At 50.5% G+C, this 24,625-nt stretch overlaps 2 protein-coding genes across 25 annotated transcripts in view; both read left to right on the forward strand.

Annotated features, from left to right (window-relative positions):
• Window positions 1–18,314, forward strand: part of EP400 (E1A binding protein p400) — a 128,505-nt gene extending 110,191 nt beyond the window's left edge. For 21 of the 24 annotated variants that reach the window (XM_055240142.2, XM_055240147.2, XM_055240151.2 and 18 more), the window contains 8 exons: window positions 1,530–1,743; window positions 1,886–2,121; window positions 3,972–4,190; window positions 6,064–6,259; window positions 6,652–6,776; window positions 9,088–9,234; window positions 15,944–16,021; window positions 16,831–18,314. In XM_055240142.2, the coding sequence (XP_055096117.1) occupies window positions 1,530–1,743; window positions 1,886–2,121; window positions 3,972–4,190; window positions 6,064–6,259; window positions 6,652–6,776; window positions 9,088–9,234; window positions 15,944–16,021; window positions 16,831–17,103 (1,488 nt within the window). In that variant the 3' untranslated portion in view covers window positions 17,104–18,314. The remainder of the gene's footprint in view (window positions 1–1,529; window positions 1,744–1,885; window positions 2,122–3,971; window positions 4,191–6,063; window positions 6,260–6,651; window positions 6,777–9,087; window positions 9,235–15,943; window positions 16,022–16,830) is intronic. The other 3 variants (XM_055240145.2, XM_063614762.1, XM_055240155.2) reach the window with 2 other exon arrangements.
• Window positions 18,315–23,538: 5,224 nt separating this feature from the next.
• LOC129461007 (putative EP400-like protein) overlaps window positions 23,539–24,625 on the forward strand; it is a 37,643-nt gene continuing 36,556 nt past the window's right edge. The window contains 1 exon segment of the mRNA XM_063614787.1: window positions 23,539–23,649. The gene's annotated coding sequence lies outside the window, so the exon portion shown is untranslated.

Consider the following 24,625-nt stretch of genomic DNA (forward strand, 5'->3'; position numbering starts at 1 on the left):
GGTGTCATCGTCGTGCCAGGGAAAGAAAGTTGCTGCCAGCCTAGGGCTCTGCATCTCTTGGAAATATCTTAAAGGACAAGGGAGGCCGGGTGTGGTGGCTCACACCTATAATCCCAGCACTTTGGGAGGCTGAGGCGGGCAGATATCCTGAGGTCGGGAGTTTGAGACCAGCCTCACCAACATGGAGAAACCCCGTCTCTACTAAAAGTATAAAATTAGCTGGGCGTGGTGGCATATGCCTGTAATGCCAGCTATTCGGGAGGCTGAGGCAGGAGAATTGCTTGAACCTGGGAGGTGGAGGTTGCGGTGAGCCAAGATTGCACCATTGCAGTGCAGCCTGGGCAACAAGAGCAAGACTCCATCTCAAAAAAAAAAAACAAAGGCAAAATAAAGACATTTTCAACCTTGGACCTTCACTGAATGATATCCTTTAAGCAGAAGAAAGGTGTTCCCAGCTGGAAGTGGTAACAAGGTAGACTCATGGATGAACGCAGGAGCTCACTGGGGTTAGAAAGAGGAAATAAATACACAGGATAGTAACATGCAAGCTGGGGAAGGGGCAGAGGGGCTGAAATGTGCACAGATCTCGTTACTGTTTAGGAAGAGCATGGAGTATTTAGACTTTGGCAAGCACCCGTGGCAATTCCAGACCAGCCACCAGAAGAGTGAGAGCAGAGCGAGTTGCTCCCAACCGTGGCAGGGACATTGGTGAGGAAAGAGTCATCTGAGAGGAGGCAAGAAAGGAGATGAAAAGAAACATACAGCAGCTGGGTGGAATGGAAAGCATGGAGTAACACACTAGATTCCATCCAAATGCGTAAGCAATGAGACATAAAAGGATCAAGAGAAACTAAAAATACACTGCACATTGGAACCAAGGGAGCTGGCAGAGGTCAGCTGAAGGGACACTGCAGAGGTGGCATGATTGCGTTTGCCTTCCAGTTTATGGTGGGACAAGGAAGGGCAGTGGAGCAAGGTGGGATAGGGTGAGGGGACCACTTTGGCCGCCACTTCTGCCTGCAGGCCAGAGTGGACTGCAGGGCACAGTGAGGATGCTCTGAATTTTAGGCAAGATGAAGGTAAGATGCCACAAGACCGCAAGCACATGGTGAGACACTCAGGGCTGTCGTTTCAGCACAGATGGGGACAGTGGTAGAGAGCCAGGACTGTGGGCTGTGTGTTTGTGGGTAGCATCGGTGCCTCAAGGACAGTCGTTATGTTCCTGGGGACCAAGAGGTCTTTGTGCGGAGAGGGAGGGATAGGACAGCCTTTTCAGCATGTGCACGGGAGTGTCATCATCTGAAACGTGTTTCTGTGGGTGATGTGATCTGCTGTGAGAAAACATTGCTCAAGGCACTTGCTTTTGAATTTACACATGAAATCAGCAGTTTTCAAAAGACTGAACTCTAGCGTGTGTTTCACTTGTTTCGCCTCTGTAGTTGGATGCTCTTGTCTTCCCTGCTCTGAGTGTGAACAGCCCTGAGTGCTGTGTGAAATATTTGATGAGGTCCTCTGTTTGCCTTTTCTAGACGCCGGGAGGCTCTGCTCCCGCCCAGGTGGTGCACACCCAGCCCCCGCCACGGGCAGTCGGCTCCCCAGCCACGGCGACCCCTGACCTGGTGTCCATGGCAACGACTCAGGGTGTTCGAGCGGTCACTTCTGTGACAGCCTCGGCCGTGGTCACTACCAACCTGACCCCAGTGCAGACCCCAGCACGGTCTTTGGTGCCCCAAGTGTCCCAAGGTAAAGCCAGGCTGGGAGCTTTGTCTGCCACGCGTCTGCTCTGGCGCGTGTGAGGGCTCAGCTGCTGCTTGCTGTCTGAGAATGAGGATCTGAAGGTGGGCGAGTATCCCTGTCCAGACCTAATGAGCAAACCTCTTCATAGCCACAGGAGTTCAGCTCCCTGGAAAAACCATCACACCTGCACATTTCCAGCTTCTCAGGCAGCAGCAGCAGCAGCAGCAGCAGCAGCAGCAGCAACAACAACAACAGCAGCAACAGCAGCAGCAGCAGCAGCAGCAGCAGACGACGACGACGACGACCTCTCAGGTGCAAGTTCCACAGATCCAGGGCCAGGCCCAGTCCCCAGCACAGATCAAAGCTGTGGGCAAGCTGACGCCGGTGAGCATTTCCCAGAGGACCATGAATGTGTGTGTCTTGTGGTCAGTCAGCCCAGAGTCTGTGAGACGGTGCCTGCTTGCATGGTGCAGTGCAGAGTGTATTTTGCAAACGTCTAGCACGGCCTTTATGTAGGACACGTGCTTCGTTTTATTGGTCTAAAATTTCTCATGTCATAACACTTTGATCATGCCTTAGAGAAGTATCTTACAGCTTATTCAGAGCACTTTGGAGACATTAACACCCAGTGTGCAAATGCATCTTCTTGCTTAGGCGTCTTGTGCCTTGTGTTCAGCATCAGTCTCTAGGCCCGCTTGTTGCGGTTCTGGACCAGAGAAAGTGCTGGTGAGAAGATATTCCTCAGCAGTGTTGGGAGAGCAGGCGGTGGACCCTGGGTTTGTTTCGATGTGATTCACGTGCGGTACTGTTTCTCAAAGGTGGTCATTGGAGTACTGATGTACCTGATTTTTGCTAACCTCTGTACCAGCTTTGCTGTTCTTTATGTAAATATATTCATTTTAAAAGGAAATGTTGGGCCGGACGCAGTGGCTCATGCCTATAATCCCAGCACTTTGGGAGGCCAAGGCGGGCAGATCATTTAAGGTCGGGAGTTCGAGACCAGCCTGGTCAACATGGCGAATCCCTGTCTCTACTAGAAATACAAAAATTAGCCGGACGTGGTGGCGGGTGCCTATAATCCCAGCTGAGGCCCAAGAATCGCTTGAACCTGGAAGGCAGAGGTTGCAGTGAGCCGAGATCGCGCCACTGCACTCCACCCTGGGCGACAGAACAAGACTCTGTCTCAAAGGAAAAAAAAAGGAAATGTTGTGTCCTACCATAAATGGAAAATCGTTAATACTTGTCATAGAAAGTAACCAGAGAAACATACGGAATAAAGACAAGACAATATTTTGAAGTTTCAGCTCACTGTTGGGCCTGCCGGAGTGCTTGAGTCTGGGCCTCTCCGTGGTCTGGAAGGGAGGAAGTGGGCTGCGGGAGATGCACACTCAGCTGAGGGCCCCTCCTGGGGCTGTTGGGAGGGCTGTCGGTGGAATTTAGACATTGAGCTTGTCCTATTCCTGTCACACCAGCCATCCCTCGAGGGCTGCGTGGCCATATGTGGCTGTGGCTACCACCCTGGGCAGTCCCCGCCTAGCCCCCTTGTATCCTGCAGGAAGTGCCACTGGACAGTGCTAAATTAGAACGCTGTGCTCAAGAATTCCGGGCCCAGCAGAGGCAACTATCAGGGAGCCAGAGCTGGGCTTTGACCCCCTGGCCCACAGCCACACAGGTGCCTTGTCACCTGCCCCAGTTCATCCACTGAGACACCAGTGCCTTCAACATCAAGGCTACCACCCAGCCTTGGCCTCCAGGAGCTCTGTGTGCCAGCTGTTTGCCTGTCTCCTTCGTTCCTCACTCTGTCCTCTCCCAAATCCATTTCAAAACCAGTTCACTTTCAGGATTTCAAAAGAGACTTGATAGTCATGATCAACTCAGTATAGGTTTTCTTAAAAATTTTTTTCTTAAAATGTTTTTTGAAGTTAAAAACTAATAAATAAGTTTGGCGCTACAGATTTAAATCGACTTGTTTGTGAGGGATAATAGAAATTTTGCTATGAACTGAACAGTCAGAATGTCTGTTTGTAGTTTTCACCGATGAAATGCTCATTTTTAATAAATGAACACCTGGAAGATACTGGGCACCCCATGGAAGGCGGTCTGTATGCTGCATGGTAGCAGGTGTCTGCTTTGGTATTTAATGGGCAGTAGAGGGGTGGCTTAGGATCAAGATGTCTACTTAAAGAATGGAGCACAGTTAATGTTGAAGAGAAGATACTTTGCTTGTATTTTAGGAACACCTCATCAAAATGCAGAAGCAGAAGCTGCAGATGCCCCCACAGCCCCCACCGCCACAGGCCCAGTCTGCGCCCCCGCAGCCAACAGCCCAAGTGCAAGTGCAGGCCTCGCAGCCCCCACAGCAGCAGAGCCCCCAGCTCACGACGGTCACGGCCCCAAGGCCTGGTGCCCTGCTGACGGGCACCACCGTGGCCAACCTCCAGGTGGCCCGGCTCGTAAGTGTCAGTTTCTGTTTGTTTTCCAAAAGCAGCATCTTTTTATGTTTTAACACAGCTGTTGCGCTTGCTCAGGTGCGTGTCATGTGTTACAGGAGTGAGTGTGAGATGGGATCTTTTCCCTGAGAACTTAGTACCCCTTGGACAGAGGACGGGACTCACCACTTGTGGAACATTAACACAGCAGCAGCTCCCAGAGCCCATCCAGGCATCACCAAGCTTTTCAGGGCCTGAACTGAGCGGGGTGGAGAGTGAGGCGCAGCCTGCGTGGCATCCCTGTGCTGCTGAGGGAGCGTGCAGGAACCAAGGCCTGTGTGGCTGGAGCAGACTGTGCTGTGCATGTAAGCTGTAGGCATGGGCAGGTGGCCGTCTCTGAAGCTGCCCTCAGGGGACCACTGTAGGCAGGGAGAGCATTTGGAGATTTCAGAAGGGACTGACATCAGGCCCAAGTGCTGTCCGGGAAGACCGGCTCTCAGCAGGTGCCAGCGTCCCGGGGCAGGCAGCGTCACTGCACTGTGACTAGAGCTCAGCTGGGGTGCTGGTGACAGCTGCCCTGTTGGAGGCTCACCCTGAGCTAGACTTTGCCCTTCGTTCTCTTGTGTCTTTCACCTGGCCCAGCGCTCATGGACTGCCCCAGGCAGGGATAAGGGTCTTACTATTAATTCCATTTTACAGGTTAAGAAACTGAGGCACGTAGGCTAAGTTCCCCCCCAAATTCCACAACCAGTCAACTGCAACTCAAGCTAGGATTTGGGGACCCAGGTGCTCAGGCTCAGCTGTGTGGGTGCTGGACCCCCACTTTGGGTCTTCCCTGGGAGGGGCTAGCCCTCCACAACAGAGTGAGTAGAAGTGGATAAAAAACTACAAAAAGGTGCTTGGTTTCATTCATGTTCACAAAAATGCAAATTCACTGAGAAGGGTGGTAACACCTAGTGGTAGCCAGGGTACAGGGGTCTTGTTGGACAGGAATCAGTGGCCTCTTTTTGGAGAGGATTTTGGTAATTAAGCTATAAAAATGTGCATGCTTATTTAACTAAACACTCCTCTTATGTCCTGGAGAAATAACCGAACATTTGCAAAGTGATGAATATACAAGCTTGTTTGCTTCATGAATGTTAGAGGAAATTAAATGTCCATTACTAAGAATTTCATTAAGTAAATTATGTGTCATCCAAACAATGGAATATTAAGCAACTTTGAAAGTGGTTTTTTGTAAAGAGAAGAGAAACAGATTTCAAAATATTTATAATTCATGTCATTTTTGCACACTTTCACGGTGAGCCACGCAGATGTGAACAGTGGCTGAAGGCTAAATACCGGTTTTAATATTCGATGTGAGTAGTTTGAGGAGTGTGGGTAATTTTTACTTTGTATTTTCTTATGTAATCTTAGTCTCTATACATACAAAAATAGAAGTACTTCCATTTACCATTTTTTAAATGGTAACTTAAGAGAAAATGCGGGACGGGAGGCTGAGGCAGTCATTTTGAAGAGAGGGACGGGCTGATGTTGAGTGGTCACTGAAGGAACAGGAAGTGAAGGCTTCTGTGGGAAACGGGACAGGATGCGGTTACTGGTTCAGGAGATGGAGGGAAGTGAAGGTGATGTCCCGCGAGATCACTGACATCTGGACGCAGCAGCACGTGTGATGAGCCTGCAGGTCTTGTGGGAGCTTCAGAAGCACGGGCTGACCTGTGACTCGACATTTTCCTGCAGCGCGCAGATCTCTCATTTTTCCTTTCCTGTTGGGCTACTTTAAACTTTGTTGATCTTTGCGAATTTTCTCATGGCATGACGTCTTGTGGAGAAGTATTTGGAAAGACATACCATGTCCTGAATTTCTCTGGACTCTCCCATTATTTCTACTGTTTAGACCCGGGTTCCCACTTCTCAGCTGCAGGCGCAAGGGCAGATGCAGACCCAGGCACCCCAGCCAGCCCAGGTGGCCTTGGCGAAGCCTCCGGTGGTGTCCGTCCCGGCAGCTGTGGTCTCCTCACCGGGAGTCACCACCCTGCCCATGAACGTCGCGGGGATCAGCGTGGCGATCGGTCAGCCACAGAAGGCATCAGGTGCCGGCCCCAGCACACCCTCCCCTCCTGGGCTTGAGCCCGGTTTCACAGGCCTCTCTGGTGGCAGTGGTCACCAGCAACCCACGTTCTTTCCTCACACCCACCCACTTGAGTGTGCCATCATGTGTTCTAGCACAAACGTGCCTTGGCGCTTTCCAGGCACAAGGCTGGGTCCTCAATTGAACTGTTAACATTCTGAAATTTCCGTCTTAATTTAAGTGTAATTTGTGAACCCAGAAACATTTTAATATAGTTAAGGGATGGCTTACTTGTCTCCATAGAGTTTCGTAGTGTATTATTTTCTGTAGAGGTGAGTCAGTTGGAACAGAGCTTGGTGTGAGCCTCAAGCTCTTTTTCCAATGTGCTGACTAAGGGGCTTTTGCTGCCTGCAGGACAGACCGTGGTGGCCCAGCCCGTGCACGTGCAGCAGCTGCTGAAGCTGAAGCAGCAGGCCGTCCAGCAGCAGAAGGCCATCCAGCCCCAGGCTGCCCAGGGCCCAGCAGCCGTCCAGCAGAAGGTACCAGGGCTAGGGGCTTCTCACTTCTGGGTCTATGCCAAGCCAAAGCTGCTGCTGGAGGAAAGGGTCCTGAGCAGACAAAGCCCCATGTGGCGGCCCAGGCTTTTCAGAGGGTGGCTTCAAGGGCTGGAGGTGCTAGGGTAGTCACCCCTGTTGGTTTCTCCTTCCTTTGAAAGGTGAATGCTGTGTGTGATGTGACAGGTGAGGCTGAGGTCTTGGCAGGGGGGTGGAGGGGGTATAGTCTGTGAGGATGGCTGGGTTCCAGGTAAGAAGCCTGCAGGTTGGCCGGGCGCGGTGGCTCACTCTTGTAATCCCAGCACTTTGGGAGGCCGAGGCGGGCGGATCACGAGGTCAGGAGATCGAGACCATGGTGAAACCCCGTCTCTACTAAAAATACAAAAAAAATTAGCCGGGCGTGGTGGCAGGCGCCTGTAGTCCCAGCTACTCGGAGAGGCTGAGGCAGGAGAATGGCGTGAACCCGGGAGGCGGAGCTTGCAGTGAGCTGAGATTGCGCCACTGCACTCCAGCCTGGGCAACAGAGTGAGACTTCGTCTCAAAAAAAAAAAAAAAAAAAAAAAAAAAGAAGCCTGTATGGCATTGGGACAGACACAGGGAGTGCAATTGCATGATGCGGGCCAGTGGGCTTAGGGAAGCAGACGCAGCTCACACCACAGAACCCGCCTGGACTCCTAGTGGAGGACAGGGACACCGCACAGTCTGGACCCCAGACAGAGAATGTGGCCTCTGTGCATATTGGTGGAAAAGGGGAGATACACATGCCAGGGCCTGACGTGGATGGGGGCACAGCAGGGCACTGGGCTCCAAGGGTGTCTACAGGCGCAGCCAGCTCCCTGAGACGATACCTGTGCCTCTCAGCAGCCAGTGCTGTGTTGAAGGACGTGAGGGGGACACGGTGGTGAGACAGCTCTGCCTCCAGGGACTTCTGCTCATGGTGGCTCATAGGTGGCACCCAGCCCAAGTCCCAGGCTTCAGATGGCTGGTGTGGGCCCTCAGACCCCACGTTCTGTTGGCACTGCTCTCTGGCTAGAGCTAGAAGGCAGGCTCTGATGGGAAGCCACGTGGCTATGCGGGGAGCTGCCCTGTTCCCTGAGCGCTGCGCTGGACCCTTGCAGGCACCTGGTGCTTATCCTCAAGACGGAGGATGTTGTTTTGAGGAAACTGAGGCTCAGAGAAAAGGACTTGCCCAGATCACAGGGCCAGTAAAAGGCGGCTGGCTGACTCCAGCAGGCCCAGGGTTCTTTGTGCCACACCACCTGGACACTGGCTGTGCTGTGAGCCGCTGCTACCTCCTGCAGAAGACCAGTGCTCAGGGACCCTGTGGGTGAAGCCCTGCTGGTTGCCAGCAATGGCATGCTCTGTGGGGAGCTAGAAGCAGAGCTGTCCTTTGGAACCCAGAGGGAGAGGGAGTGAGCACTGAGGGGACACAAGGCCGGGAGGCACAGGGTGTCTGGGTAAAGCCACCAGCTCCGCCGTGGCCGGGTTCCAAAGACCAGCCTGCATCCCCACTTGGCACGACCGCTGCAGGGAAGTGCGTGTCCTTTGGGTCGGAATGGTCATCTGCATTTATTTACCTCTGGAAGAAGGAGACAGTACTGGGACTTACCTCCTGGGCCTGGTCAGCAGCCCCTGGGTGCGTCATGGTGGTCCATGGGCAGACGTGGCCATGCTGATGCACAGGTGGGTGTGGTCACTCAGGTTTGAGCTGTGCTTGAGGGAGCAGTGGAGGGCTGCAGCTGAAGCGCTGGGCTGTGTGTTCCTACGATTGGACAGAAACATCCTTAGATGTTAAAAACCCCTATTTACCCATAAGCATGGCTGATAAAGCAGATACGTAAACTTCAGATGTACACGATATGATATGCAAAAATTGTGCATACCAGTTTGTTACCCCGTGTACTAAATATTTTCTCTATGTCTGCCAAGTTTTTAAATTGGATTTGAGAGATTGTGATCATTTTCAGTCATCTAAGTAGCAGCCCCGTGCAGGTGTGACAAGGGTGTCAGGATGCCCCACCAGCCCGACTATGCAGGGAGCAGCGTCCCGGGTGGGGTGGGCTGCAGGCAACGGCCAGGCCTCCTGGAGGAGAAGCTGGTGGCCATGCTGCATGGGCAGAGATGGGCCTGGAGGCAGTGGCAGGGATGGGACAGGGGGCAGGACATGTGGGTATGCACAGGGTCGGTCTGGGAGGTAGGCTGGAAAGGGGCTGGGTTCTGCCGTAGGGCCCAGAGTGGGCAGGAGTCTTGAGCACGGCGTGGTCTCTGCGGCCCTAATTTCGCAGTCTCTCCCCAGATCACCGCACAGCAGATCACCGCCCCTGGCGCACAGCAGAAGGTTGCCTACGCCGCACAGCCGGCCCTTAAGACCCAGTTTCTTACCACACCCATCTCCCAGGCCCAGAAACTGGCTGGGGCCCAGCAAGTGCAGACCCAGATCCAGGTGAGTGGGGAACAGGGCGAGGGCCCAAGTGTCAGGAGTGGGTGCCTGGCCTTTGGCTTGTGTGTCTCGCGGGCTTTGCGAGCTTCCAGCCCTTGGCGGCTGCACTGGCTGGTGTACTGGAGGGAAGTGTGTCCTGGCCTTCAGGTTTCACCCCCTCTGGCTCCTGGGAAGGCTCCTCTCTGCCGGTGCCTGTTCCGGCTGTCACCAGCTTTGCCTTCATGTTCTGGGTGTCGATCTCCAGCTCTGTGGGGTACAGCTGCCCTCTCCCAGTTCCAGCCTCCTCTTCTCCCTTCCTGGTGTCTTTTTAAAAAATATATTTTATTTTGTTTTTTGATTTTTTTTATATTTCTTGGTCATCAAGTTCTACCTGGTGTCTTTGGGAGAACTGAGTTCCTGATTTCATGTGTGCAGTGTGCCCTCCCGTCTTCCTCTCTGCCTAGAGCTTTTATATCCTGCTTCCTCCCAGAGCTTATGGAGTTACCTCGCTGCATCCTTCTCTAAGAGTGGGGGAGTTGTACCTTCTTAGCTGGTCTTCCAGACTCCTGGAGTTGGTTTTTGGGTATGAGATAGAAACAGGAATTCAGTTAGAGCAGGGGAGTTTTACCTTCTCAGCTAGTCTTACATCCTCTGGGAATTGGTTTTTGGGTCTGAGATAGAAACAGGAATTCAATTTGATGTGCCTTATGAATACCCTGTTTTCAGCCCCACTTATTTAAAAGCCCATTCTGTCATCCATCGATCCACAGTGCCGCCTCCACCCGAGATCCTGTGGGGATGTTCGGGGCTTCTTGTCTCAGAGGCCATGCTGGTCCCACTGTGCTCTCGCTATGAGTGGCAGTGACACTTGGTGTCTGGAGGGCGAGTACCCCTACCACACCCTTCCTTGGGCGTAGCGTGCCTATTCTTGGCTCTTTCCACTTCTGTGTTAATTTTAGTTAGCTTAGTTCATACACTACAATCAAAACTGCTGAAAGTTTTTACTAGAATTGCATTGATTCTGTAGCTGTTTAGGGGAGAGTTGACATCTTTACATTCTTTCCTTCAGATTCACCAGTATGATGCATCTTTTCTTACTTTTTTAATGCCTTTTAATGAAGTTTTCTAATATTTTGTGAAAGTGTTATAGATTATGTTAGTTTTATTCTTAAGTAATCAGTATTTTTTGATGCTTTTGTAAATGGCATGCTTTTAATTTCCATTTTCTGTCTCTGGCTGTTGTGCATTTTTGTACATTGGTTTTTTATTCTGGCCGCCTTGCTAGTTCTGGTTATTTGCATAATTTATCTTAGGATTTGGTTTTGTTTTGTTGCATTTCCTTTGTGTACAGTTGTATCACCTGTAGATCGTGACGATCTACTTCTCCCGTCTTAAACCCTTGCTTTCTCCTGCCTTACTGTGCCGGCTGGGACCTGCAGCACAGTGGTGAAAGTCAGAGTCCGTATTTCACTGTGAAGTAGGGTGTTTGCTGTGTTTTTGTCAGAGTAAGAAAATTCTGTTCTTTTCTACTTTGCTTGAAGTTTCTGTTCCTCTTTGTTATGGTACCTTTTGTCTTGTTTATGAGCTCCCTCCGTCCCTCACACATCTCCTTTAGCCTCGAAGCTTTAAGTCCTGTCTCGGTGCGAATGATACACAGATTCATGTCTGCAGCCACTTACTGTCCTGAGTTCCAGATTCTTCATCTTACCTGCCTTTGACAAATCCAGGAGATGTCTGATCCCTCAGGGCTCAGGTGTGTATGCCTGACCTGCTCCTACCAGAGGCATCGATCGGCTCAGGAAGGGCAGCTGTCTCTGCAGATCTTTAGCCTACTTGAGAAACCCCTACAGTCATCCATACAGGTCCAGCCTGTTGGTAGGCAGTTGTGTGTGCTGGACTTCCAGAAGAGACGTGGAGCAGCCACTTCCTCTTTCTACTGTCAGCTCCTCCTCTGCACCCTTCCCTGGTTGTTGCCATCTCTCCTGCTTCCTTTTTGCCATCCGTCCCCCAGGAATACTTTGTGGTTGTGTGGGTGGGTCGGGGGTGTGGGGGTGTGGATGTCTCCTGCAGAGCCTTGCTGCCCACAGCTCCTGGCCTGTGCACCCCTCTGCACTTGCTCCTCTGCAGGTGTGCCCCTACCAGCTTTGCTCACAGTCTCTCTTCCTGTTCACCTTTTCTGCTCTCTGTTTCTGTATTATCACTTTCAACAAATACTATAGTTACTTTGTTCAGGTGATTTTGTCTCCTCCAATAAAGCAAGCCCCATGAGTACAGGTGTGCCCGAGGGCTGTTAGTACAGTGGACAGATGGACTGTTGTAGTGGGTTATAGTCATTGAATCTTGTGATGTTCAATCATGGTTGTGTTCTGGGGTGACTCACTGGGTCCTGTGGTAGTTGTCATTGTGCATGGATGAGTTCAGTTGCTGCTCTCGTGTGTGCCACCTCACGGCATCGGGGCAGCGCAGCCTCGGTCGTGTGCTCTGCCTGCCTTGTCAGGTCTGTTTCTGAGACGGGCTCCTGCATATGTTGCCCACGGTGGCCTTGAACTCCTGAACTCAAGCAGTTCTCCCTCCTCAGCCTCCGGAGGGCCTGGGACCACAGGTGTGCGCCACGATGCCGGGCTTTTGCCAGGGTTTTTACTTCCTTTCCTTTCTTTTATTTTGCTATTCATTTTCTAACTTATTAAGATGGAATACCACCTGAGCTTATTTCACAAATTTTATTATTTGGTTTTCCTTCAGTCCTAAATGTTTTTGGATTTCCATTTTGATGTCTTCTTTATTGCCTGGGTTCTTTTTAGAAGTGTTTCTTAATTTCCAGGTGAGGTTTTCCAGTTACTTTTTATTATTGACTTGAAAATAAATCTTCATTGTATTGTCAAGAGAATGAGGTCTGAATGATTTCAGTCTTTGAAATTTGTTGAAACTTGCTATCTAGTCCAAAATACGGTCAGTTTTAAAAAATGGTCTGTGTCCTTCCAAAGCAGTCTTCAGGATGGGTTCAGTTGTGAGATGATTTTGTTGTAACTGGGTCAAGTTTACTGTTTGTGTCATTTCGGTCTTCTGTGTCCTGCCAGTCACTTGTGTTACTAGTTATTGAGAAGGCGTGTTTAGATGTCCCATTCTGAGCATTCTGAGTATGCCTTTATGTTTCTCCTTACTTTTCTCTCTGGTTTTGCTTTGTATCTTAGAAGGCTTTTCATTAGCCACATTTAAGTTTAAAGTTTTAAATTTTGTTATTTTGAAATGACTCTTACTATCTTCAGTAGTATCTCTGGTCTTGAAGCCTATTCTCCTAGTATGAGTAAAGCACCACCCTCCTGTTGGAAGTTTCTGGTCTGTATTTTTCCCTCCTTGTTTTCAGCCATTCTCTGTGTGCCCCTCATCACCTCCTGTGAGCAGCTCGCAGGCAGGTCCGGCGCTGTTGTGAGGTCAGGCTTTCCGTCTCTGACTCTTACCTGAAGCACGTGTCCACTTGTCTGTATATAAGGGTGGGTATATTTGAATTTCTGGCCTCTCTTTTGTTTGGACTCTTTGTCTTGCTTGTTCTATTTTTTCTTTCCTCCCTTCCTTGCCTTCTTTTGGGCCACCTTCTCTTTTTTTGTCAATTTTTTCCCCTCTGCCGGTGAAAAATTATATATTTTCTTTCTGTTCTTTAAGTGGTTACCCTAAAATCTCCATGTGCACAGTTCTGTATCAGAGTATGAAGTTAACGATTGCCTCTACCCTTTTCTCCAGCAATGATCTTATCACACAGTAGCTCAGTTTATTCATCTCAAATGCTGCTGTTACCGTGCGTTTTAATTCTGTCCTTTTTCCTTTTTTCTTTTTCTTTTTTTTTTTTTGACACAGTCTTGCTCCATCGCCTAGGCTGGAGTGTAGTGGCGCGATCTTGGCTCACTGCAACTTCCGCCTCCTGTGTTCAAGCGATTATCCTGCCTCAGCCTCCTGAGTAGCTGAGATTACAGGTGCATGCCACCAGGCCTGGCTAATTTTTGTATTTTTAGTAGAGACGAGTTTCACCATGTTGGCCAGGCTAGTCTCGAACTCCTGACCTCGTGATCCACCTGCCTCAGCCTCCCAAAGTGTTGGGATTACAGGCGTGAGCCACCATGCCCAGCCATAATTCTGTCCTTTTTCATCTTTGACTTTTTATGTGGAATTACTTTCCTTCCACCTGACCCATCCTTTGGAATTTCCTTTAGCGCTTGAAAATGCCTGTGTGTCACTCTTGTTCCTGAGAGACAGTTTTGCTTAGTACAGAATTCCGGATTGACATTTTTTTTTTTTTTTTTTGAGACGGAGGCTCACTCTCCCATGCTGGAGTGCAGTGGCACGATCTTGGCTCACTGCAACCTCTGTCTCCCACGTTCAAGAGATTCTTCCACCTCAGCCTCCCTAGTAGCTGGGACTACAGGCGCGCACCACCATGCCCAGCTAATTTTTGTATTTTTAGTAGAGGTGGGGTTTCACCATGTTGGCCAGACTGGTCTCGAACTCCTGATCTCGGGTGATCCACCTGCCTCGGCCTCCCAGAGTGCTGGGATTACAGGCATGAGCCTCCGCGCCCGGTCAGCATTGTTTTCTGAGTGCATTCACGGTATCATTTCCTCACTGTGGCTGCTTTTGTTGTTGAAGAGGAGCCGGTGTCTGTCCAGCCTTTCGCTCTTCCAGGGTCACCTCTGTCTTCCCCACCGTCTGCCTGTTATTGAGACGTTGTCTTTGTCTTCGTTGTTTTGCAGTTTCATTCTGATGCTCCAGCTTCTTGAATCTCGGGCAGTCTCTCTCATGTCTTTAGGAAATGAGCAGCCACTGTTTGTTTACATGTTGCCCCTGTCCTGCTTCCTCTGCCCTCCAGGTCTCTCAGCAGCTTTTATATTTTCTGTGTCTTTGTCTTGTTGTACTATATTCTGAGTCATGTCTTTCACTCTGTGTCCTCAGTCACTCATTTTTCCCTTGGTTAAGTCAAATCTGCTCTCAAGCTTGTCTGTTGAATTTTTATCTTGATGATTTATTATTTTATTTTCAGAAGTTCCGAAATATGCCTGTTTATAGTCTCTTGTTTCCAGGTCTCACAGAGTGAGCAAGGTGTTTTTCTGGATCTGGTGATTTCCCTGTCTGAAATGTGCCGCATCTGCAGGGACTCCTCGTGGCCTGGGGCAAAGGTGGAGTTTTGCTTCTGCGAGCACCTTCAGGTGCCACAGGAACGCTGCTCGGTGTGTGGCTCAGCCTTTCGCTCCGCGCTCAGGTGTCACCCACCTGGCCTCTGAATCTGTGTCTCCTCCTCTCTCCTCCCCGGCACTGAGGCTTAGGGCAGGTGCTTTTCTTACAGATGCCACTGGAGGAAGGGGATGCTTTCTTTGCAGCTTTTGGGTACCTTTGTGGGGACAGTGTCTCCCTCCAGGATGGCAGCTGGCAGTAGCACGGGGCTCTTTTGCGAGCTCCCCACCGAGAGCTGGCCTATACCTGGTGTCTGGTCAGCTGTGTCCTGTGCGACCCTGGAGATCATGGGCTGCGTCTCCGTGTGGCCGGCGATCCCAGGCAGAGGTTGTGTAGCTTTTCTGCTCTGTGACTCGTGGTGCCCGCCTGTGCTTAGGTTTGGAGACTGGCAGTTCCTCTTTGCAGGTTTCTTGGTACATTTAAGATTTCTTCCTAGTGCTTTATTTAAGACGTCTCAGGATTTTCAGTGCTGTGCCAAGTAAGTCCTGGACCGTTGTGGTCTTGAGATGGGCCCTGGAGCGCTGGTCACATCTTTGTTTCCCAGCAGTTCCACAGGGGGCGCTCAGGGCACTTCTTATCTTAGTGAATTTTATTTATAATTGTTTAAGTGACAGTAAACTAGTAAATGCCTTCTGATTGATTTTAATTTTAGTAAGAACTAACATTTATTTGGACCTTTGTTCGTGTATGAGTAAATCATATAATTTCACATTTTTCCCAGAATTATCTTGTGAAATATTATTTTCATCCGTGTTCTATAAGTAACAGGATCCACCAAGAGACCAGAGTCCATGAGGGCCTTGTGCAGGGAGGGCCCTTGAAATCAGGGCCCCCAGCAGCTGCCCACACTGGAGCCTCTCTTGTTTTCTGGGTGCACGCCCTAATGGTGCTGATAGGACACACAGGTGGCCCAGAGCCTCTTACTACATCAAGACAGCGGGAGATGCATGCAGCAGCAAGTGCACAGAAAGTGGGCACTGGGTGGAAAGCGTTGCTTTATAAATAGTCAGATCTCAATCATGACTAAGAAAAATGTAGAAAAATGATAAAATTACCAGCCTCAAAACCTTGGTGCATCTCCGGGTTCCCCACTTCAGCTGGCTGCCTGAGCTGCACTGTACAGCTCATTACTGGAACATCGTCCAGGCCTGTCACATGCAGAGCCCTTGGGACTCACAAGACGCTCAAATACTTACCATCCTCAGTCCAATTCATTCATATAAACTTGCAATAGTTTTTGTGAAAAGAAAAAATGTGTCTGAAATATGAGACCAAAAATAAGCTTAAATGATGAGTGATAGCAAATTGGGGAGGCAGTCAGTTGACTCACCATGCAGTGGAGCGACTTGCTGTCTCACTGCTCCAGGTGGGCACACTACGAGAATTGCTCTTTTGTGTCACCTGGTCATTGTGTTTTTTGCATTAACTGAGAAGGATAGAAAGGGAGGAAAGATCTCTTTTTGTGCACATACTCCTTTGAATTCTATGTTTGGCTTTTTTTGTTTTGTCAAAGGTTGCAAAACTTCCTCAAGTTGTTCAACAGCAAACACCCGTGGCCAGCATCCAGCAAGTTGCCTCTGCTTCCCAGCAGGTAGGACGCATAGACAAAGTGGAAACCTCACATTTTCCAGGTCAGAGAATGGGTTGTTTTCACCTGAGGTCATGATTAGGGAATCACTTTTGATTTTTGTGATACACACAAAAACATTAACTTCAGGGGAAAATCTAGATACACTTAATAATGAGAAGAAGAGTGAACAAGCGTTTTGGGGTTGTGTCAGCCATACTGAGGGAGCCTCACCTTGGGCTCACTCCCAGGACCCTTCGTTCACTATCATTGCGGGTGTGTCCTGCAAGTCGCAGACGCTGCCCTGTGGTTTTAGGGAGGCACAGGCCTCAGGCAAGCAGGCTCCGCTCGGGGCCTGCCCTTGAGCAGAGGCGCTGTGGGCACAGTGGCCCTGCCTCCCACAGAAGCCCTTCCGGCGCTTTCACTGTTGTCACTGATGCTCCACAATATGACTCTTTAGCACAGTGCTTTAAATGTAAAGCGGTGCTTTAAACTTTTTAAATTTTGTTCAAAGTCACACTGGCATATAGATTTCAAGAAACCAAACTCTATTGAAAGCTTTACTACAACAACAAAATCAGTCCCTGACCCAACTCTCACCCTTTTCCCAAGAGGCATCTGGTGTTAGTCTAAAAGCAACCATCTTTTAATTTTCCACTTGTGTTTAGTTGGAAACCAGAGGTCATATTGTTGTGTGACTGGTCATCCTTCCATGTCATAAAAGCATAGTCAGTGAAGTTTCTCGAGTCCTCCCCATCCCAAAGAACGTCCATTTTCCTGTCCCTGGACTGAATTTCCTGGGCAATGTGTGTTTTCTGACTCTCTCGGCTCAGGCTTCTCCACAGACTGTGGCACTCACACAGGCGACAGCAGCCGGGCAGCAGGTGCAGATGATCCCTGCAGTGACCGCAACTGCCCAGGTGGTTCAGCAGAAACTCATTCAACAGCAAGTGGTGACCACAGCATCGGCCCCGCTCCAGACTCCAGGCACTCCCAACCCAGCCCAGGTGCCCGCCAGCTCTGACAGCCCAAGCCAGCAGCCCAAGTTACAGATGAGGGTCCCTGCTGTCAGGCTAAAGACACCTACTAAGCCTCCATGCCAGTAGTCAAGGCAGCAGGGCTGCCTCTCATCTAAAGCAAAACTACCTTCCTCACAGAAAACGCTTTATTAGTGAACCTTGGGACCATGTCATGCAAGATACTCAGCACTGGGAAAGACATAATTGAAACAAAGTAGTGTAATCATTTTATTAAAATGCATCCCGCACTGCAAGACAAATGGCCCTCATGGAGCGCCCCCTTCTCTGTACTACGCGGCTCATGGAAAAAGTGACAACACGCTTCCTCTAAATCATTTCACCTTTCAGTCCCCACCCGCACCCGTCCCCTAGAGCCATAGTACTGTGTTCTGAAAGCCATTTAGAATTTCTTTGTGAGCATGTAGTGCTTCATGCACCACAGAAGCCGTCTGCCGTGTGTGAGGAGCATACAGTGGACTTTCTAAAGATAAGACGTGGGCTTCCACAGTGTCTGCCAGAGTTTAGTTCTTTATACCTTACTGAAAAATGCCTCGTGGTCTTCGTAGAGGAGAAGGCCTGTCTAAAGTAAATCATCCGAGATTGGTTTTCCACTCCAAAGGAAGCCAATATGGTTCTTTCCTTTTGTGACTTAACTTTTAAGAGAAATGTTCTGATACACAAGGCACGTTCCTGGCCTGTGTTCAAGGGAAATGATCAGTCATTGCATTGTTATTCCAAAGAGCAGCCAACAGTGGCCTCCCCCAGGCCCTACCCTGCAATGGGATTGGCTTTCATTTAATGGAAACTTCTGGGACTGATGCCCGACTCAGTGCACTCAAGACGCATCTCCAGCTTTCGAGGGAAGCTGGTGTTTGACACTGTGTTAAACAGCTCCTGAGAACCTTTGGGACACTCTGCCATGGCTGGCGTGAGGCCCAGAGGACCACGCAGAGGCAATGGTAGTACAGATGTCACACCTGAGGGTACGATGAGGCCTGGGCTCAGTGAGCCGGGACGAATGTGACAGACACCCCTTGCTGCCACAGCCAGCCCTTTGACGAAGGTGGGCTGGTGATTCTGGAAGTATTGGCTATAGCAGTGGGCCCAGTCAGCTCTTCCTTGTGGACTTGTGACAGCAGATTTTCTCTCGGATAAGCTTGTGTGGTTCTGCCAGTGAAGCAGAGAACCACCTGTGCTGTTGTGGAAGGCGTGCCGTTGAGGGGGAAAACGAAGCCCAGTATTTGCTACTGTTTTCTTTTTTTTACTATGACAAGAAAATAAATGCAATTTTAGTGGAATTGATTGGCTGACAATGTCTCCTTACTTTGAAGTTTTCACCAAGGCTAAAAGGTCCATATCCAATAATATCCTTTGTGCTGTGGCTTGATTTTGGCCTATTTTACATTATTTGGCCCAGGAAATTAGGTTATGTTAGGTTTTATTGTATACTAAAAATCAGTTACGGCACAATAAAGATTTTCTGTTTTTAAATTGTATTTCATCTGCTTCCTCCCCATTCTCTCACTTCAAGTGACACTGAGGAAGGTATTCTGTCCCACAGGTTTCTGTGGACAGCGATGCAGCAGGATTCAGTGAAATCAACTGGGGAGCTCACTTGAGCTCTTGATAAGAAATTTGGAGAAAAGTAAAAACCAAGCTTGGAAAAAACAGAAGAAATTAATCTTTTAGTTAGTTGAACATATCAAAGCAGAGGACTGGAATCTGTTTGTTCTAACCAAACCCGTTCTCCCTGGCTTGGCATGTGCCGTGAGAGCGCAGCTTGCCGGAGGGAGGGCCGCTGTGTGCGCCTCGGATCTGGCTCCCAGTGGAAATTTTTACTCCTCCTCATCCGCAAATGTGCAGAACTGAAGTACCTAGGAATTCTGCCTTTGTCATTTGTTTTAATTTGCGTGCCCTGTTCGTTTTTTTTTGTCTTTCCCAAATCTTGGTAGTCTCCTTATAGTTGAAGATAAAATGTTGGGTGCACTTATTTTAGAATATCCTAGACATAACTGTCTAAGTAAAAGCGCTCTATTAATCTAAAACACTACAAGAGAATTTAGCAACATCTCTCAAATGCCTTTTTGGAGAGCTTAACGGGATTCTGAATATTTGCAATGTGGAGTTCCCGCCCCGATCTCATGTCAGTGAGGGTCTCCTGTCTCTCAAGTGTGTTTCCTTTGGCTGTTCCCTAATACAAAATACAGACATATTTTTACTCGTAGCACTCAATTTAGTAACTTCTAGATGCTACCATTGACCTGAGTTAAATTCACTTAGTCGTGTAAGTAAAAATTCTCCTTTCAGTGTATTATTTTCTTGGCCTTCCATTTTAAAGGTTAAAGTTTCTAACCTAAGAATTAAGTAGGCGTTCAGGAAGCTGTTGTCTAGGCCTTCCCCTTGTGAATCTGGGTCATTCCCATATGGCAAGTAAGAGTTGGAAACTTTGAGAACACAGACTGTAAAGGCAGCAGCCCAAACACTGTCAGACTCTAACTGGCGACCCTGGGAAGCAGTTGCCCTGTTATTCTTTAAACAGAGACGTTTATTCTAATGAAAGCCAGACTGTTTTTAAAGCATCTGGCGGGAAGCAGAAGGTTGGATCCAAGTCCTTGTTCAGATTGGGTGCCTGATAAGACAGGGGTTTCTCTTTTTGTGACCTTTGTTATTATTATTTTGTTAACTGTTGTAACCAGTTAGCTGTTGTGTTTTAAGATAGAAAGGAACAAGACTAAAATTGTAAATACTTCGTAAACATCAGCATTTGTACTTGAATAGTAGGATTTTAAAGGGCATTGATAGCCTACCAAACAAAAGGCAAAATAAAGTGACCTTTTTATATATTTTTTCATTTTGTCTTCCATAGAAAACTGGTATTTAAGTTAAAATGAGATGCTAACTGAGTTTTTCATTTGTGTGAAGAAAAAACAAAACGAACAAGTAGTGTTGGAGCCAGAGGTGTTCCCCTCACTCACTCTTCCGCGGCCATAGAAGGACCTGGAAGAACAGAAATCACATTCCCCAAGTCCACCAGGCAGCTGCTTCCCAAAGCCGCACGCAGAGGAAAGAGCCGGCGCCACCCTGCCCCATGTGGCCTGCCACCCGCACAGCACCCGTTGTCACTGTCCTGGGGGCCACGCTGGCACCAGTGTCCTTCCACACCCAGTCCGTGTGCCCGAGTAAGGGCAGGGACACTTGCTCACAGGTGCTCACCACCGAAAACGCCTGTGAGCAGATGGCCTGGGAGTTGTTGCTTCTCTTTTTCTTCTGCTTTTGCACTTTTCTTCGTTTGTTTTAAATCTGATTACAAAAGTCAACGCATACATTTAATTGAAAACGCACACATTACGCAAAGTAAAGAAGTTTCTGTATCTTTTCTCCCACCACAAAAACGGGGGTGCACGGGCACTTGGCTCTGCAGCTTTGGGCTTCCACTTAGGTCTTCCAGGTGGAAGACACACTTGGTGTCTGCAGGTGATAGTGCAGATACCAGGGTGGGCAAGAAAGCCAGCAGCAAAGCCCAGCTGGTGCTCCCTGGCCCCTGGGGGTCTGTACTGCAGTGCGTGGTGCACCTGCGGCTCCATGCCTACCAGCCACATAACCAGGGGCGGGTGACTTCCTCCTTCAGGGCCTCTGTGTCCCCATGTCCCCTTTCCTAAGGTGGCTTGAGGATCCAGTCGAACGTTGGGTGCTGCACTTGGTGTCTGTCTTTTGTACTCACAATGGAGAGGAGTGCAGGTTTTGCAAAGCCTACTGTTTCTGTCATCCTGACCCCACCATCACGTCTTTGCCAGGTGTGCCTGTGGCAGCAGGCCCTAGGGCGGGCTTATCTGGCCTGGAGGCTGTGTTTCTGTTTGCTGTCCAGTAGCGACCAGGGGCCAGTGGGTGAAGCAATTGTGCCTGCACACAGCCGTCAAGACCTTAAGGTAGCCTCTGAGCCCAGAGTGTGTTGTGTCACCTCCTACTCAAGATGTCAGATCGTGTGACAGCTGCCCACCAACACCCCAGAGTTGGGCGTTGTGATCCAGGGCAACGGGAGGGGAGATTCCTTTGCCATAGGGTGCCCTGCTACACTGTTGCTGCAGCATCTATTCCCCCAAAGCCAGATTAATTTTTCTAAAGGTCCCATTTTATTGGGTAGATTATGCTATATACATTCGGTGGAATGCAGTGCAGCCTCTACAAACAAAGTACAGCCATGCTGGAGGGGGGATATGTTTGTGAAGTATGCTACCAGGATGGAACTGGTTGTATGCCTGGATGTGCATAGAATATCCTGGAAGTATTTGCCCCTGCATGTGGTGGATTCTACGTCCATGAGTTCAACCGACCAAGGATCAAAAATATTCAGAAACAAAAATGTCTATACTGCATATACAGACCTTTTTTTTTTGGGGGGGCGGTTATTATTTCCTAAACAATGCTGCATAACAACTATTTACATGGCATCTACATTGCATTCAGTATTGTAAGTAACCCAGAGGTGATTTAAAGTATACAAGAAGATGTTTTTGAGTTATATGCATTTTGCATCAGGGGCTTGAGCCTCTCGGAGTTGGCATCCATGGGAGGTCCTGAGGGACAATTGTATGTTGTGTTAGCACTGCCTCTGTGGAGGGAGAGACTGGGGGGCAAGGATCAAGGCTGTTTGCTCTGCACTGTTATGCACATCCTTTTAACTGTTTAGGTAGTTTACCAAGTGCGTGAATTTTTGTGTGTGTGGTGGGGGTGGGGTGGGGGTGGGGAGAGTCTCACTCACTCTGTCGCCCAGGCTGGAGTGCAGTGGCGCGATCTCGGCTCACTGCAACCTCCGCCTCCTAGGTTCAAGCAATTCTCCTGCCTCAGCCTCTCAAGTAGCTGGGATTACAGGCGTGCACCACCATGCCTGGTTAATTTTTGTATTTTTGGTAGAGATGGGCTTTCGCCATGTTGGCCAGGCTGTTCTCGAACTCCTGGGCTCAAGTGATCCGCCTGTCTCGGCCTCCCAAAGCGCTGGGATTACAGGTGTGAGCCACCACACCCGGCCATGAATTAATTTTTAAAATAAGGCCCTATCAGCTTTTTTGTCACATGGTCCCCTACTCGGGAACCTTTATTTCCGACCTCCTGCCTGATCTTGTGTAGCCACCTGCACTCTGACCAGCCCCCAGAGCAGCATCGTTCTGCCCGCTGTGCAGCCTTTCCTGTCTCCCTGACTTTGTGCTCTTCTCCTTTGTTGTAAAGTATTTCTTCTACTTTGAAGACCACCCCACGTAACTAAGTGTGCATCCATTCATTCATTTATTCATTTCTCTCCAGTGTTCTCCAGTAGTACCTTGGGCTGAACAATAGTATTCGTCTTATTTCTCCAGCTGTAGTGTGGCTCTGTTTTGTCCCTATTCAATGACTATTTAATGTAGCATATTTCATGCCAACTTTACCACTAGTGCTGGAGTGGCGGAAGAACAACACTTGGCTGTTTAAGAAAATCAAAGCTGGCCGGGCGCGGTGGCTCACACCTGTAATCCCAGCACTTTGGGAGGCCGAAGCGAGCGGATCACGAGATCAGGAGATCAAGACCATCCTGGCTAACACCGTGAAACCCCATCTCTACTAAAAATACAAAAAATTAGCCGGGCGTGGTGGCGAGCGCCTGTAGTCCCAGCTACTCGGGAGGCTGAGGCAGGAGAATGGCGTGAACCCGGGAGGAGGAGCTTGCAGTGAGCAGAGATCGCACCACTGCACTCCAGCCTGGGCGACAAAGCGAGACTCCCTCTCAAAAAAAAAAAAAAAAGGCTGATCAGATCAGAGAGATGGATGAATTACTGGTTTATTCAGCTGTTTATGAAGTACACACTATGTGGCAGTTTAGACAACTAGGCTATACTTGTCAGCAAAATAAAAAAGGGAGTTGCATCCTAGCAGGTCAGATAAAATAATTCAGGGATAAGTACCATGAAGAAATGGACAGGTGGTAAGTGATACGGGTTTCACTCTTAAGTAGATGGGCAGGTTATGCAGGGGAAGGCGCCTGATGCACAGTTCCAAAGCTCACCTGTCTACCGTGGACACGATGAAACCAGGGACATGTCCCACCATTTCAGTGGTCACAGGCAAGAGTCTTGTGGATCTTCGGATCCCACGTAACATCTCACCTCCCTAGGCACCCCGACTCCCCTGCCCAATTTAAAACCTCAGCCTGCCCCATCCCGGCTGCTTTGCCTGGTGCTCTTCTAACTGCATGTTTATCTATCCTCCCCGCCTAGACTGTAGGGCCCACGAGGGGAGCCGCTAGCTGTGCTTGTCAGTGTGACCAGCGCTCAGCAGGTGTCCGGCGGGCGGGCGGGCAAATACAACTCAGTGCCCACGTGCGAATGAATGAACGAACTAGTTTCGGGCGGAGCCAGAGGCGCGCGCCGGCGCGGACCGAGTCCTGGCCCTGTCTGCCCCGCCCCCTCCGCCGCATCCCTCCGGGTCCGCTGGGCGCTGATTGGTCGGAGCCTCGCCTGCGCAGTGCCGGCCGGCTCCTGCGCTTGCGCACTGGCTCCGCGTCGGCCGGCCGGTTTGGTCGGTTGTGGTGGCTTCGCCGCCCCATCCGCCGTCGCAGCGCTCATCCGCGCCGGGAGCGCTTGGCTGCGTCGCCCGGCAGCCGCGGTGAGTGACGGCCCGCGTATCCGCTGCCGGGGCCGTGGCGGGCGTGAGGGGTTGGCCCTACCCTCGGCCCCCGACCGCCCACACCCGCCGGTTACCCTCGAGGCTCCCCGGCCGCGCGCTCCCCTCTCTCCGTCCCATCACCCGGTGACCCCGGCTGGGCGAACGCCCACCCCTCCCTCAGTGACCCCCTCCCCGTGACACGATCCCCCGTGAACGCCCACCTCCCTCAGTGAACCCTCCCCCGTGACATGACCCCCCGCAAACGCCCACCCCTCCCTCAGTGACCCCCTCCCCGTGACACGATCCCCCGTGAACGCCCACCTCCCTCAGTGAACCCTCCCCCGTGACATGATCCGCCGCAAACGCCCACCCCTCCCTCAGTGACCCCCTCCCCGTGACACGATCCCCCGTGAACGCCCACCTCCCTCAGTGAACCCTCCCCCGTGACATGACCCCCCGCAAACGCCCACCCCTCCCTCAGTGACCCCCTCCCCGTGACACGATCCCCCGTGAACGCCCACCTCCCTCAGTGAACCCTCCCCCGTGACATGACCCCCCGCAAACGCCCACCCCTCCCTCAGTGACCCCCTCCCCGTGACACGATCCCCCGTGAACGCCCACCTCCCTCAGTGAACCCTCCCCCGTGACATGACCCCCCGCAAACGCCCACCCCTCCCTCAGTGACCCTGCCCCCGGGAGCACCCACCCCTCCCCCTGCGAACCCTCCCCCCGCGACCTGGTAACTGCCCCTTTCCCGCCTTCCCTCCCCCGCCCCCTCTCCCCCATCACCCCGTTTTCTGGTGACCGCTCCCCCCCCATCCCGTGACACAAACCCCCTGACCTCCCAGCCCTTCCCCGGTGACACGATCCCTGTGACCGTCTGGCCCGGTAACCGCCCCTCCCCTCATGACCCTTCACCCCGTCCCCTGGTGCCCACCCCCGTCACTGCCGCCCGCCTGGTTCCAGGCTCGCGAGA

This window comes from Symphalangus syndactylus, chromosome 13, assembly GCF_028878055.3.
Source record: "Symphalangus syndactylus isolate Jambi chromosome 13, NHGRI_mSymSyn1-v2.1_pri, whole genome shotgun sequence".
Classification (NCBI taxonomy): Eukaryota; Metazoa; Chordata; class Mammalia; order Primates; family Hylobatidae; genus Symphalangus; species Symphalangus syndactylus.